This window comes from Podarcis vaucheri, assembly GCF_965113315.1.
Source record: "Podarcis vaucheri genome assembly, chromosome: 17".
Lineage (NCBI taxonomy): Eukaryota > Metazoa > Chordata > Lepidosauria > Squamata > Lacertidae > Podarcis > Podarcis vaucheri.
In genome coordinates, this window is record NC_138755.1 from 42,889,677 (window position 1) to 42,904,129 (window position 14,453).

Here is a 14,453-nt window from a genome sequence, read left to right on the forward strand (position 1 = left end):
GAAGAGACCACGGGGGGCAGAGGGACCCAGAGAAGGAAGGAAAGGCGGAAGAGGTGGAGTAAGGCTAGAGTATTAAGTTGGTGTACAGGAGGCGGGGACTCAGACGGAGCTTCGCCGGTCTAGCTTCTAAGACGTAGAGCTGCACGCTCCAGCTTGGAAATGGAAACTGTAACTCAATAAAGACTTTTATAAAGTGAACGCTGGCTAGCGTGATCCTCTGTGAGCTAGGATCTGGAAGCAGCTCTGACACATATACATCTTTCCCTCTCTTTTTGCCCAAGAGCATCTCTCTCAGACACACACATACATAGCATAATTGACCACCCCACCAAAAAAAGAAAAAAAGAAAAGCCCCTCCACGGGTGGAGGAAGTGCCTGCAATTAAAAGAAAAAATAGCATAGAAAATGCCCAAGGGCCACCAACCCGGTGTCTGTGGATGCCCTGGTGGGGATTCCTGTACTAGAGAGATCCAGCAATGTACAACAAATACAAAGTGAAGACCAAACAGCAGCCACCCTAAGAGAACCAACAACAAATGCTTCAATCTCATGTCCCTTCCAAGGAATCAAGAAAGTGGCACCAAGTCACAGGCACCTTGAGAGCAGAATTAGAAACTCAGATATATAAGCTAGGTGCCAATGCAACCTTATACCCAGGCTGCGGCTGCCACAAAGCAATGTCTATGTGCCAGGGGGTTGACTAGATGGCCCCGGGGTCCTCCCAATGCTACGATTCTAGGATCTTAACTACATTGCCTGACTGCAGCTTGCTCTTACAGCAATTCACTTGTCAGTGTGCAAGGCGGAGAAACACACACAGGGGAAATGGTATTAACGATGGACTAAGGTAGAGGTTTGTAAATTGTGGTCTGTGAGTTCCGTTTGGGTGGCCTGTGGAAAGGCTACAGCACAGTGAAATAGATCTGCACTCAGCCCTGCTCTTACTTTCCTTGATGCAATGATGGAGGACGCCCAGGCGAGTGTCTTTTGCTGGCTTGACGGAGATGTCAGTTGCAACCTGGTGCCCCAAAATCTCCACACAGGTGCAATTGGACCCGTGCGTGGCACCTGGGGAATTTCATACACTGCCTGAAAGCGTAGCTCTTTTCAGGAATTACTGACCTGAAGAGGCAACGGAAGCACAGTGGGGCCAGGCATTTAGCCCACATAATTGAGAACCTCACAAGATCAAGGTTCTCAATTGTATTGGAAGCCTTCATAGACACAAAAGGCACACCACTCTCATCGTGTGAGGGGCTGAGAAACTACAGTGGTACCTTGGGTTAAGTACTTAATTCGTTCCAGAGGTTCGTTCTTAACCTGAAACTGTTCTTAACCTGAAGCACCACTTTAGCGCCGCCGGAGCCCGAAGCAAAGTTCTTAACCTGAAGCACTATTTCTGGGTTAGCGGAGTCTGTAACCTGAAGAGTATGTAACCTGAAGTGTCTGTAACCCGAGGTACCACTGTAATGTGTACCTCTGGGTCAGGGCTTAAGCACACAGCCCCGTTTCCAAGACAGTAATACCTGAAGGGAACAAATATACTGTGCATCTCTCTAGCCCATTATTCCTCTGAGGCATCTAGACTATCATGAATGGACAACGGGCAGAGGAGAAAATGACGGATTGAAAGACTAGAAAACAAAGGTACAGCCTCTTGAAGGTTGGTAATGTACCAAAGTAATAGTCCAGAATAAGTAGAGGCATAGACAGGTTTGTCGGCAAATGTACAGACAGCAGAAAACTGGAGCCAATCCTGGCTCGCTCATGTGTACTTGGATTATACATGTGCCTGTTACGTGGTTTTAGGTGTATACCTGAAAAACCTTGTGTGAAAATGTTCTGAAGCCAAATGCAATTTTACGGTTCATGCAACCTCTTATTACAACACCCTCCATTGCTCATTCAAAGAATGAGATTTTCCCTCGGTCCCTTTTGTTCCCCATTGCCAACAGCAGCTTATGATTTCAAACTCCTGAGCTACAGCAAATCTGATTCAAGCCTTACTATGCCTCTCGACACCTGATGTGGTTCTCTGGAGCAACCACTTTGGGGGGGATAGAGAAGAAAACGAGGACACACACAAAGAAGAGCACAGCTTCAGCTCAATTTCACCCCAGCTGGTATGGCAGCCACCCAGAGTTTAGACTGATTCATCCTTTGCCAGTTTTTTGCTTTTCGTTTAAACAGGTTCATCTAAATGCTGATGTTACATATTACTGCACGAAGTGTGGCAGCAGAATTTGGGCAATTCCATTTCAGATGGCATGTGTGCGAGCTTGGGGGAAGACAACTTTCTGAGTGTTTCCTCACGTATAGACTTCCCAGATGTAATAAACTGAACATATCACAGCAAGGGCTACAACTATAGCACTCGTTCTAATGTGCTAGTTTACTACATAAATAAAATATTTTACATGGGATGCTTAACCCCATACATCCTACAATCTGAAATGGTACAGTCCAGGTATGTAATCAGCATAATCTGCAGATCATGTCTCAATATGGGGGGGGGGGGAAGAGCCCAGAAGTCCAAAGCTGTTAAGAACTGTGATATGCAAACCCTGTGTGGGGTGTGTGTGTGTGTGTGTGTAAAACACAGGAACAAAATGCAATAAAATAGTGCTAAAACATAACACACACAAAATCACAGAGCAGGTTCTAGGTTAACCTTTTCCTCAACATGCCAGGCTTTGGATATGGAGACAGCATTTTATCCAGGTGAGTATTCAAACATTCAACACCACAGCTGCTGTCCAGTGACACGGGGCTCTTCCTCCAGATGTTTTTGGACTCTAAGCCCCACTATCTCTGACAATTGGCCTTGCAAGCTGGGGCTGAAGGGAGATGGAATCCAACATCTGGAAAGCCTACTGTTCCCTTCCCGATCTAACCAAACTGACAGAACATGGCATTTTTGTTCCTCACCAACTGGTGCGCCTTCCATTCAGAACAGATATGAAGCGTCTCACCCTGCATGCTTACTAAGCAGCACCATCGGCTTGCGGCTCCATGTTGCTGCCACGCCTCCTTTACTACCTTTAGATTGTACAGCTGCGAAACTGTGAAGGACAGAGAACTTGACCACCTAATGCCACCTTGTTTGCAGTGCTGGCTGAGAGTGAGAGAGACAGCCGACAACCACACTTTCAAAGTTCTCCTCAGGTAAGAGGCTGCCCAGTGCTTTCAAGAGTATCCTGCCCCCACCAGAGAAGGAAGAAGGAGCTGGTGCAGTAGGTAGTCCCAAACTGCATGGAAACCAATGAGGGAAGGGCTCTCTTTTTTCAGACATTGGTGCTATATGCATGGGTCACTATGCAGCTGGGGGGGTTCATGACGTGGGGGGCAGGGCCGGGAGGTCCAGTCCTACTCCTGCTACATGCATTTAGTCCCACACACAGACACAATTCTGTGACCAGGGCTAGATTCCACACAGAGGCAAGGTGGGGAGCCTAAAAATGGGGTTCTTACACAACTTAAAACAAGCTGAAGCTGTTTTCAACAAACACCAGCAAAACTTGTGAAGGAACTACAGTCGTATCTTGGATCCCGAACGCCTTGCAAGTTGAACGTTTTGGCTCCCGAACGCCACAAACCTGGAAGTGAGTGTTCCGGTTTGCAAACGTTCTTTGGAACCCGAACGTCTGATGCAACTTCTGCTGCTTTCGATTGGCTGCAGGAGCTTCCTGCAGCCAATCGGAAGCTGTGCATTGGTTTCCGAATATTTTGGAAGTTGAACGGACTTCCGGAACTGATTCCATTCGACTTCCGAGGTATGACTGTAAATGTAAATGGGCTGCAGAAATTGAGCTAAAGACCAAAATTAAAAAGGGGAGATTCATCCAGCTTGATGAATTCTGTTTCTCTTCTGGCTTCAGTTTAAGTTTTGTATCTATTAAATAAAAAACCCCCCACCTTTAAAAAATAAAGCAGGAAGTAGAGATTAAATGCAAATTGCTGCTCTGGCTTCCCAAATCTGCTTTGACCTACCTCAAGTGGCCCAGGCTATAATAGCGTGATTCTCCGTCTGTCGATCGAACCACCTTGACCGTGAACATTGGTTGCAGCTGCCTCAGTTCCAGCACCACAATGGCGAGATAGTGGACAAAAAGAAGAGCGTCCACCAGCGACACAGCAAACTGTACTATCCCCTGGTAATTGATGTCCTTGGATTCCAAAATGCGGACGCCATAAAAGAGCCAGTAAGAAAACACCAGCAGAAATAAGAGGACCAAAATGAGGGTGCGAAAGACAAAGACCCTGGGGAGGTCAGCCTTGGGCTGGCGGAAGAAGAGAGCCCAGGTGCCAATCAAGAGGATGAGGAGTTTGAAAGCCACAGAGATGAAGAGCCCCTCACAAGCAGTGCCACATGGCTCTAACTCAGTCCTCCGCAGGATCTGCGGGAGCAGAATGAAGGCAACAGGGGTGAGGAAGACGAGGAGTCCCAGAACTGCAGCCAACGTCAAGAGAAAATAGCGCTTGCACTCTACGCCAACGCTGTCCTCCAAGTCCTTGCTGATCCTGGAAATGTCCTCCTGGGACATGCTATGTTCAGAGGTACCTGTGATGGCAGTTGTGGTCTCACCCCAGTTGTCATCCTAAGCAGAAAAGAAGAGAACACGTTCATAAGCAACTCCTATAGTCAGGACACTTTCAGATGGCCCTCGTTTTGCAGGCGAAGAGGGCTAGTTCAGGGCCTCCAATCCCCCGGTCAAGATGAACCCACACAGCTGACAAGAGACCAGAGCAAGCTATGCCCTCTGCATTTATGGCTTCCCACACTGAATAGGATGCCCTGGAGAAATAGGCAAAAGCCTTTCCATAGGATGTTTCCCAATTTCCTCAGCTGACTGTCCTCATAGCCTCCTGGGATAACAGTAAACCACACAGCTTCCCTCCCATACTCTCACTGTTAGCTTTACTTTTGTGAAGAGCATACTTCACTTTAAAATGGGGGGAAACATCTCAGCCAGTTACTCTTCTCTCAGTAGTTATACTTGACATCTAAGTGGTCAAAAAAGATTTGGTCAGTTGATGAGTCACATAGTTAAAAGATATTGTTACGAGGAAGAACAATTACAGTAGTACCTCGGGTTGAGAACTTAATTCGTTCCGGAGGTCCGTTCTTAACCTGAAACTGTTCTTGACCTGAGGTACCACTTTAGCTAATGGGGCTTCCCGCCCCCGCCGCACGATTTCTGTTCTTATCCTGAAGCAAAGTTCTTAACCCGAGGTACTATTTGTGGGTTAGCAGAGTCTGTAACCTGAAGTGTCTGTAACCTGAAGCATCTGTAACCCGAGGTACCACTGTAATAGGCCTAATACACTAATTACCAAAAAAACCTGTGAGATGTCATCATTATAAACTATTGTTAAAAATAATTATTCCTGCATTCCTCCTAGGAGAACATACACGTTTGCACATCACAATAAAGCCAATCTTTTGGGTTTAGCATGGTTTACTAAGAAGGGACGTGGGTGGCGCTGTGGGTTAAACCACAGAGCCTAGGACTTGCCGATCAGAAGGTCGAATCCCCGCGACAGGGTGCGCTCCCGTTTCTTGGTCCCTGCTCCTGCCAACCTAGCAGTTCGAAGGCACGTCAAAGTGCAAGTAGATAAATAGGTACCGCTCTGGCAGGAAGGTAAACGGTGTTTCCGTGCGCTGCTCTGGTTCGCCAGAAGTGGCTTAGTCATGCTGGCGACATGACCCAGAAGCTGTACACCGGCTCCCTTGGCCAATAAACGAGATGAGCGTCGCAACCCCAGAGTTGGCCACGACTGGACTAATGGTCAGGGGTCCCTTTACCTTTTTACTAAGAGCAAGCAGAGCACACATTGCCTGATAGCTCATACAGTACTTTGTTCCTCCTGTAGTGTGAGCAGGATACACAAACTAGGAAGTCTTGGCCTCCCATTACATCTGAACCATGGACCATGGTTTGCTGCTCCCCAACAAGCCATGATCAACAAGTCAACACCAAACTATGGCTCAAGTTTGTGGCTTAGGGAGCCACAAAATGGGAATCCAAGAGTTCTGTTTGTTTATTCCATTCTCTCCAGGGAAGGAGTCATCAAACTTATTCATAGACAGTCTAGTTTTTTAGGATGTGCAAACGCTGCCATTGTTTCGGTCCCTCATCCATTTTATCCTATCAGCTAGTTCTGAGATAGGGCATAATTAGCTTTGGGCTAATCAACATCCCTAAGGATTTTCATGGCTGAGGATTTAAACCTGGATCATCCAAGGCTCTACTCCCTGGGAAGTTTCCTTTGCCACTGTAGACATAACAAGTAGCTAGTGGCAGAAGCTTTTTATCTTGCAATGTTTACCAAATATAGTGTCAGGTATCATCACCAATGTTGTGCTGTGCCAATGTACTCCTGTCTAGGTGTCAAGACATTTAGTCTGCCAAGTATGGATCTGAAATAGAGCTGCCATTTAGGAAATTAGATTGCCAAAGGTCTTTCGCTTACTCTAGTGCTCTGCAAATTGCAGTAAACTTCCAATGGTACATATAATTGGTAGATCTTTCTCCCCACGTCATCTTAGCCAAAGGCCAATGAAACCACACAGAAAGATGGCAATAAGCCAGCCACGGCTTCCCCTTTGCCCTTCAGCAATTTGCAAAACATTTTTGGATTAGAGAACTTTTGCAAGGTACCATATGCAAGGTGAATCTTGCACACTGGTAAACTTTTCCACAGCCCTTCCAAAACTGAAAAGCACATTTTCTTTAAGGCAAGCCATTGGAAGTCTTATTTTTAAAGATGGCAAAAGACTCGCCCAAGGCAAGTTCAAGGCAGTCTGAGGCAGAGGTGAGGCAATCTCTCAAATGCATGTCCAACTCTGAACTGAGTTACCTTGGCTGTCAGGTCCAAGACACATTTGGTTGTTTGACTACTCTCCTAAGGGCCTGGTTGGCTTTTTTGTTTAAAAGTCAGGTTTACCAGGAGTGGCAAAGAAACTGAACATCTGTTAGATTCAAATAACAAGATTCCCATCCAAGTGGGCCTCGCCAGAGATTACTGCAACAAGGCAGAAGAGTGTGTGTAAGAGAGAGACAGACAGAGAGAGAATGTGAATGAGTTCTGAAGTCTCTAGTGAGCGGTACAGGAGAAATGAGTTGTGCTATTTTTGTTTGCAGTCAGAAAGCATCAGATCCTATGGAAGCCATTAGCAGTCAGTCCACCAAGACATATCAGTTGAAAAATATTTTTCAAATATGTGCTATTTATAGTGCAGCATCCTGTGTCAAGAATAACTCAGATTACAACCGGACACTGGAGCATTGGTCAAAAGCATTTAGGCACATTTAAATACTCCCAGTCTGCAACCTTTGAAGGTAGACATGATCAGCTGATAGCTTCTAAAGCTTCCAAGGCAATTCTGTGACAGCCTTTGCCATAAAAATGTCATATCAGGAGCATGTAAGCAACAAAATCAAGAGTTAATCTAAGCATATTGCTGCCGCACCTGAAATGACATTAGCCTGAAAAATACATTTACAGCAACAGTAATAATAGCAAGGTGCCAAGATATTCACTGCCCACAAAATCCTGCACCTGCAGCCCATATTCTGCTGCTCACCTTCCTCACTCCTTACCTGAGCTTCTTCTGCCCGAGAAGAATCATTCCCCAGCAATGGCTCTACTGTTGGCGCTTGAATGGTAACAGATTTCTCTGATCGGCTTCCATCTTTACTTCGTGGTGATTTCTGCCTATCCCGACTTCTTTTTCCATTTAAAAAATAAAAAAGAGAAAATGTTTCACATGCTGATAGTTCTGTCCTTCAATGAACAGTATAAAAGCAGACATACACAGGGCATTTCTTCAGACAGAACTTGTCAGAACTCAGTTCCAGTACCTCTTGATATTCTAAGAGAATGAGTTCATGGTGAGTTCCGGCACCTCTTTTTCTAGAGAAATAGCACTGCGCGCACACACACACACACGTCAATGAAATAAAATAAATTGGCATGCAAAGGCTTTTCAAGTGTTCCCAAGAAGAGAAAGGGCCACGTTGCATAGCCCCCCAATTCCTCAGGAGGTTTAAGAAGATTATGAGGGAAGTGCGGTATAGCATTGCTGTGAAGTATCACCTCAGTAAGGAAGATCTGAGAAGATCTTATTCCATTAACCTTTGGTGACCTCACTGGCAACAGGTCATCCATAATCTGCTGCCTCCAAGAAGCCCTTCTGAGGACATTGCATGGCAAGCCCTTCAAATATTCCGGAATCTGGTTGACAGCTCTCACTTGGGAGTCTATATACACAAGCACACACACACACACACACACACACACACACACACACACACAGGAAGCCGCAGCAGGATGAGAGTCTTGGCAGGCTCAAACTCTCCCATCTGTACAGAACTGGAGTCTCGCACCAATCCACACATACGCTAGCCATCACTGGCAGCCAAATCTTAAATTTCTCTCTTGTCCAAGGTTCAAAAGATATCCAAGACAGAGAACTTCTGGTCAGGCAGTAAGTTGTGCTGCACTGGGGCTGTCAATCTGGGGAAAGCCCAGCATTTCAATGGTATAATTTCATTTCTTTTAAAAAACTTTTCTTTACTTTCTTGAGCTGACAAATTTACGTATGACAAAGTAACTTTTCCCTCCCTCAGAACTGCCTGAGGCCTTTTTTGAAACAAAATAAAAAAATTCCTTCCAGTAGCACCTTAGAGACCAACTAAGTTTGTTATTGGTATGAGCTTTCATGTGTATGCACACTTCTTCAGATACTGAAGCCACAGTATTAGGCAGGATAGCTAATACCCTACAAGTCCAACATTTACTTGACTGACTATGGCTTTGGCCAGTAACTGACCGAAAGTAGCTGTTGACTTAATTTATCTTCCTCACTTGGGCATCCCTGTGACTAGCAGTTAACCACGGTGGTTAGAAGAAGCAAGAAAGTTTTCCTCTCTAGCACTGAAGGAGCAGATTCCAGAACACTGATTCCGGGTATATAATGATGGCCAATACAAATTCAGATCTTTTGACTGATGGTGTCTGTGTACTGCATTATTTGGTAGCTTACATTTCAAAGGATATGTATTTTCCTTTTAACATTTCTTCCGAGCAAGGCTCAGGGTTAGGGCGTTTTCTTGGTAGCAGGGGCACTGCACCCTGATTGCCACCAGGGACAGGCAGGGGCGTGGGGAAGGGTGTGGGGGCATTGTGCCCCCTCAAAAAATGTGCCGAGGGTGGGGAGGGCTATGGGGGCAGGGCATGCCCTGCCCAGTGCTGCAAAACAGACACACTGAGGGCGCCCCGTGAGTCCAGCGTTGTTTTGCAAGAGTCACAAAAATGACGCTGGCCATTCTTCTCAGCTCCCCTTCCCAGCTGGAGGGAGCCGCGAAAAGAACACAATAGCTCACGGTGCCCCCCCTGCAAGCAGCGCCGCTCGCAAAAGCAGTGCTGGGTTCGCAGGGGCCAGGCTGCACGCCTGTTGCTTCAAGGACACAACAGCTTGAGACACGGCAAGGCGCCATGATGTGCCCTACCCCCAAAAATAAACTGGGCTGGGGCGATGGCCCCCTCAGCCCCCCCCCCATGCTATGCCACTGCTTGGTAGAGATTACTGTTTCAAGGGATGGGGAACAAAGTAAGAGAGTTAGGACAGCACTCCAAGAGAGAAACTTAAGTGACATAGAGGGAAGGTACAAGTTAAGGGAAGAGCTCCTGCACAAAAGGTAAAGAGAGAGGAGGGTCAGAGAGAGTTGGCAGAAAAGAAAATTATTTGTTTCAGAATACTCCTGCTCGATCCTTAATGATAATCAACACCACTTGAAACAAGTATCTTGTTACCCACCTGTAAAGAATTACGTCTCCTGTAGTAAAACAGATACTCAGGCAAGTCGAGGAGCACAGAAACCCCATCCCCTGAGAGACTATGTCTAAATTCAAGGGGGGCTATGGACTTCTGAAACTATATGGATAACTGTCCTATTTTTTTTTCTTTTGTCAAAGTTGAAAAAGGAAAAATGGATCAATGGACATGGAACCAAGTAAGAGAGTAGGGAGAGAAACTTAGTGAAATGGAGAGAAGGGCGCAGATTACGAGAAAAGCCATTGGGAAGTGATTCTGCACAAAAAGTATAGAGAGAGACCAGGTGGGTCAGAGAGAGTGAGGAGTTGAACAAAAGCTTGTTTAGAGATGGAAAGAAGGTAAAACTCCTAGCAGAGAAGAATGGCAGATCAAGTTGATGGATTACGCCAAAATGACCGGAAGAATCAGAAATCAGGAAGACCAAAAATTTAATAAGGAATGGGGAAAATTTGTAACTTATCTTAAAAACCATTGTAAACAGTTAAAATCATTAGTAGGATGGGAATACCACTTGTAGTTTAATGGTGAATTTTAGACATAATGGAGAGGTAAAAGAAGTTGGATTATCATAAAAGATGCAGGAGGAAATGATTAACAATAGGACCCACAAAGGGGAGGAGGGAAGTCCAAGAGATTCTTTGGAATCTTGTTTTTATGTGGTAAGTTGGACATGTGACTGAAAAATTTGTTCAAATAGTTGTTTTATAATACATGGTCATTTTGATATGCATTGATAACGGACACCACTTGAAATAATGACACTTCTGGGATTTCCCACCCCCGCAAATTGTTAGATGTAGTGTGTACTGGACAAGCTTAATTAAACCTGCCACAAGTGCCAGTTTGGCCTGCAAGGCCACACCATGTCCAATTGCCGCACTCCTGACGTTCTATGCGACGTCAGCCGTGGGGAAGGCACAGAGGCGTCTACGAAGGGGCTATCAGGAATGTTCCTGACAGGGACCCCCCTGGGGCTGGAAGCCTGTCTCCAAAGGGGCATGCTCTAAGCACAGATCAGCCGATGGGCAGCGGAAGCCAGTTTTACAGGAATCCGAATGAATTCAAACCACTTGCTGAAAACAGAGCGGTTTCTTCCTCTGCAAACTTCAAACGGACTTTAAAAGGAATCACTCAAACCAACAAGCACCAGTTACAGCAAGCCCCTTTGGAAATACGTTTTATAGAAAATCTGGGGCAGGGAATTATGCTAATTAGCTAATTACTGAGGACCCCCGATTTTTCAAAAGCCAAGCCACGGACACTCCCCCCCAAATTTTTGAAAATGTTGATAACTCTATGGTAGTTACCTTGGCAGTACCGGAAGCACCGGAAGGGGTTACTTCTGGGTTTTGGTGGTCGCACATGCGCAAAAGCGCTAAATCACACTTTGTGCATGTGCAGAAGCGCCAAATTGCAACCTGCGCATGCGCAGACGCGCCGCTGAGGTTGCGGACGCTGCGGGCTGCGAACGTGCATCCCGCCTGGATCACATTCGCAACCCGAGCATCCACTGTACATATGTCCAGCGATGTAGCAGAATATCACGATGTTTAGCTGCTGATATAGCACGATGCTGAAAACCAGATGTCGCTCATCCCTAATCTGTTTCCTTCTTAGGGGCTGACGAAGGAAAGCTGCCCGTGCCAGGGGAAGGTAGTGCTACGGTGCCTTGAAGTGAGGGCAATCAGCTGCCCTGTTCTCCGTCAGCCTGAGGGAAGGCTGCTCCGATCAGCAGCGGGCTGAGAAGATTGTGTGACATCGGCAGTGCCTTGAAATCAGCTGCCCTGCTCTCCCTTGCGTGAGAAGTGATATATTGCTGCGTATTGCCAGGTCAAAATTGTTATCGCAGTGCGATTTCAAAACCGATTTTGGCCAATATATTGAAAAATCGAACAGTGCCAAAACAGACATAAAGTGCTAAAACAAACATAAAAAATTGATATTACCATGCAAGAAATGACAAAAAATTAGTTGGGGGGAGGCAAGGGATGGGGCTGCAGACCCCCCTGGGTGCATTCCACAGACCCCCCAAAGTCCCCGGACCCCAAACTGGGAACTACTGGGCTACTTCAAACTTCTGCAGCAAACAGGAAGATTTATAGGCCTTATGGAAGAACGGATGCCTTTTTGGACTATTTAAACAAAGATTACAGCATGATGAACTCATGAGCAGGATTTGAGCTATGAGCAGCAGAAGTAATTAGATTATAATATTGTGGTTATGATCTGATTATAGAATACAGGATGCAGCAGAAGGGGAGAAACAACAACTTCTTGGGAAATGGGGTAGGAAGTCGACAAAAATAAGGGAAAATACAAAATTGTTTAAAATGGTGAAATGGAATAAAATATAATTTTAAAAAGGGAATATTTATAAGACAACTCCAGGCACCCTTGGAGGAGGAAACTTTTCTAGATCTGTTACAAGTGAGATTCAGGCCTACTTTTGGCAATGAGACAGCCTTGGTCACTTGCATAATGACCTATGTTGGGAAAAGGAGAGGGGTAATAAGCCTCAGTTGGTTCGCCTTGATCTCTCGGTGCCTCTGAATCCCCCTCACCTTGGTATTTGTCTGAGGAGACGGAGTTGGGAGCAGGGGGCAATGTTTTGCAGTGGTTCTGCTGCTACAGCAAATGCAGGGCCACAAACTTAAGGGGATACCTGATTCCACTAACAGTCAATCCTTCTTCCTAGGGAACTGGGAATTGTGTAGCTGGGGCCTTAGGTATTGCAGAAAGTGGCAATATGATGGAAGATGGCAAAGGGAATGAGGTATCCTGACTATGTGGGTCAAAAGCATTATAATGAAAAGGCAACATCCTATCCCCTAGATCACGGGTGGGGAACCTGTGGCCCTTCAGATTTTGCTGGACTATAATTCTCATTACCCGGACCATTGGCCATGCTGGCTGGTACTGATGGATGCTGGACTCCCAAGAACATCTGAAGGGCCACAGCTATCCCCATTCCAGTCCTGTGTGGAACCAGAGACACAATAAGCAAAGAAAGCATTCAGGGCTCTCCCATAGACCGTGCTCTCTTTTTGTGGATTTGTGCTGGAGCATTCACCAAGACAAAAAAGTGTCAAGCAGTACAAAAGTTTCATTACACAACTGAAGGAAGAAGGCAGATTCTAGACCAGATCTGCGATAAAAGTATTCATACCCTTGTCTCTGGGCCTTTTTGGAGTGACCTGAGTAGTGGGAATATCCAGAGTAGGCTGACTCAGTATCCATGGTGGAAGAGAAGCCGGGGAACAGAAGACCAAGGCACCCAAGCAGGCCACTAAGTCCGAAGAAAGCGTTTTGGTGGTTGACTCCGATTTTCGATAATCCGCCCAAAATTTTGAGAGAACAGTAATTTCAGTCTTCAGTTCTAGGGAAGCATCTTGAACATAAACCTAGGAAAGTAAATATTAATAATGAGATGGACTATTAAACACAAACAAATACTAGGTTCTCCTAAAGTGGTGCTTTTCCTGCTTTTGGGGATTAATATTCAAACACTCTGAACCTGGGATGCCTTTAATAGTTGTGTGTTGAAAATAGGGCTGCCATACGTCTGGATTTTCCCAGACAGAGCCGGGAAACGGGCTTGAAAATGCCGTCCAGGTTGAATTTCTCAGAATTTTTTCTCACGATGAGAGGACGATTGTTACATCTGCTGAAGTCTCCATGCAATTTGGCCCTTAACTATCTGAACATATGAATAAAGAGGATGAAGTCACACCTAGATCTGCTGTACTCTGATCAGTGTAGCACTATACCATTCAACATGCTGTTGTTCAATTTGAGGTTTCTCTGGTGCATTTTCTTAATCTTGGATTGGTGATTTTTACCTTGCACACTGGAAGGGCAGGATCTGAATTTAGGAAGTAATCATTGAGATTTTCGAAAGCTTTTGGTTTTGTTTAATGTGTTCAAAAGATGACCGGGGGGGGGGGGAGAGACGACTGAAGGAAGGTTGTGTTTTACAATGGCCCATACATAAAATAAGACCAAAAAATGAAATGACCATGTAGCGGGCAAAGAAACTGCATACAAGGTAGATAAACTTTAAAAAAAAAAAAATCACTGCGACAGTATAAAGTCAGGATACATTTAGAGTGAGGGTCACAACCAAGAGAAGGGTCTGTTATCAGAATGCTGCAGCCAGGACTCTGGAAACACTAATCAAAACACAACCCTGCTGTATCACTCAGGACCTGCTAAGCCAATGCAGCAAAGCCTTTCTTATTGATCACCTGGTAGAACTAAAAGTAAAATGCCAAACTAATGTAAGGTTCACTGTGGTCTATGCATGTCAACCTAAACCATCTCTGAACCAGCATTCTGTGTGAACCAGACCACAATGGTTTGGATAATCATCTCCGCTCAATAAGCTGAGATACGAACCAACAAGACTTCTGCCCATGCAAATAGCTCTTTTGGTCCTCCCTCTGTGTCATGAACAATCAAAACAAGAAGTCTATAATTAGCCATAATTACCATTTTGTCTGAAGCATGATTTGGAACAAGCCAGGCTATTATCCGAGACTCGCTATTCTGGGAGTAAGCTCTACTCAACTCAGTGAGACTTACTTTTGAGTGAACACGTCTGCTCCATGCTCTA

At 45.5% G+C, this 14,453-nt stretch overlaps 1 protein-coding gene across 4 annotated transcripts in view; it reads right to left on the reverse strand.

The window, feature by feature from the left end:
- Positions 1 to 14,453, reverse strand: part of VANGL1 (VANGL planar cell polarity protein 1) — a 48,585-nt gene that overhangs the window by 30,096 nt on the left and 4,036 nt on the right. For 3 of the 4 annotated variants that reach the window (XM_082205938.1, XM_082205939.1, XM_082205941.1), the window contains 3 exons: positions 13,008 to 13,242; positions 7,605 to 7,731; positions 3,991 to 4,598 (listed from right to left, as the gene is read on the reverse strand). In XM_082205938.1, coding sequence (XP_082062064.1) covers positions 3,991 to 4,598; positions 7,605 to 7,731; positions 13,008 to 13,078 — 806 coding nt within the window. In that variant the 5' untranslated portion in view covers positions 13,079 to 13,242. Of the gene's footprint in view, positions 1 to 3,990; positions 4,599 to 7,604; positions 7,732 to 13,007; positions 13,243 to 14,453 lie in introns of those variants that run through there. The other variant, XM_082205940.1, reaches the window with a different exon arrangement.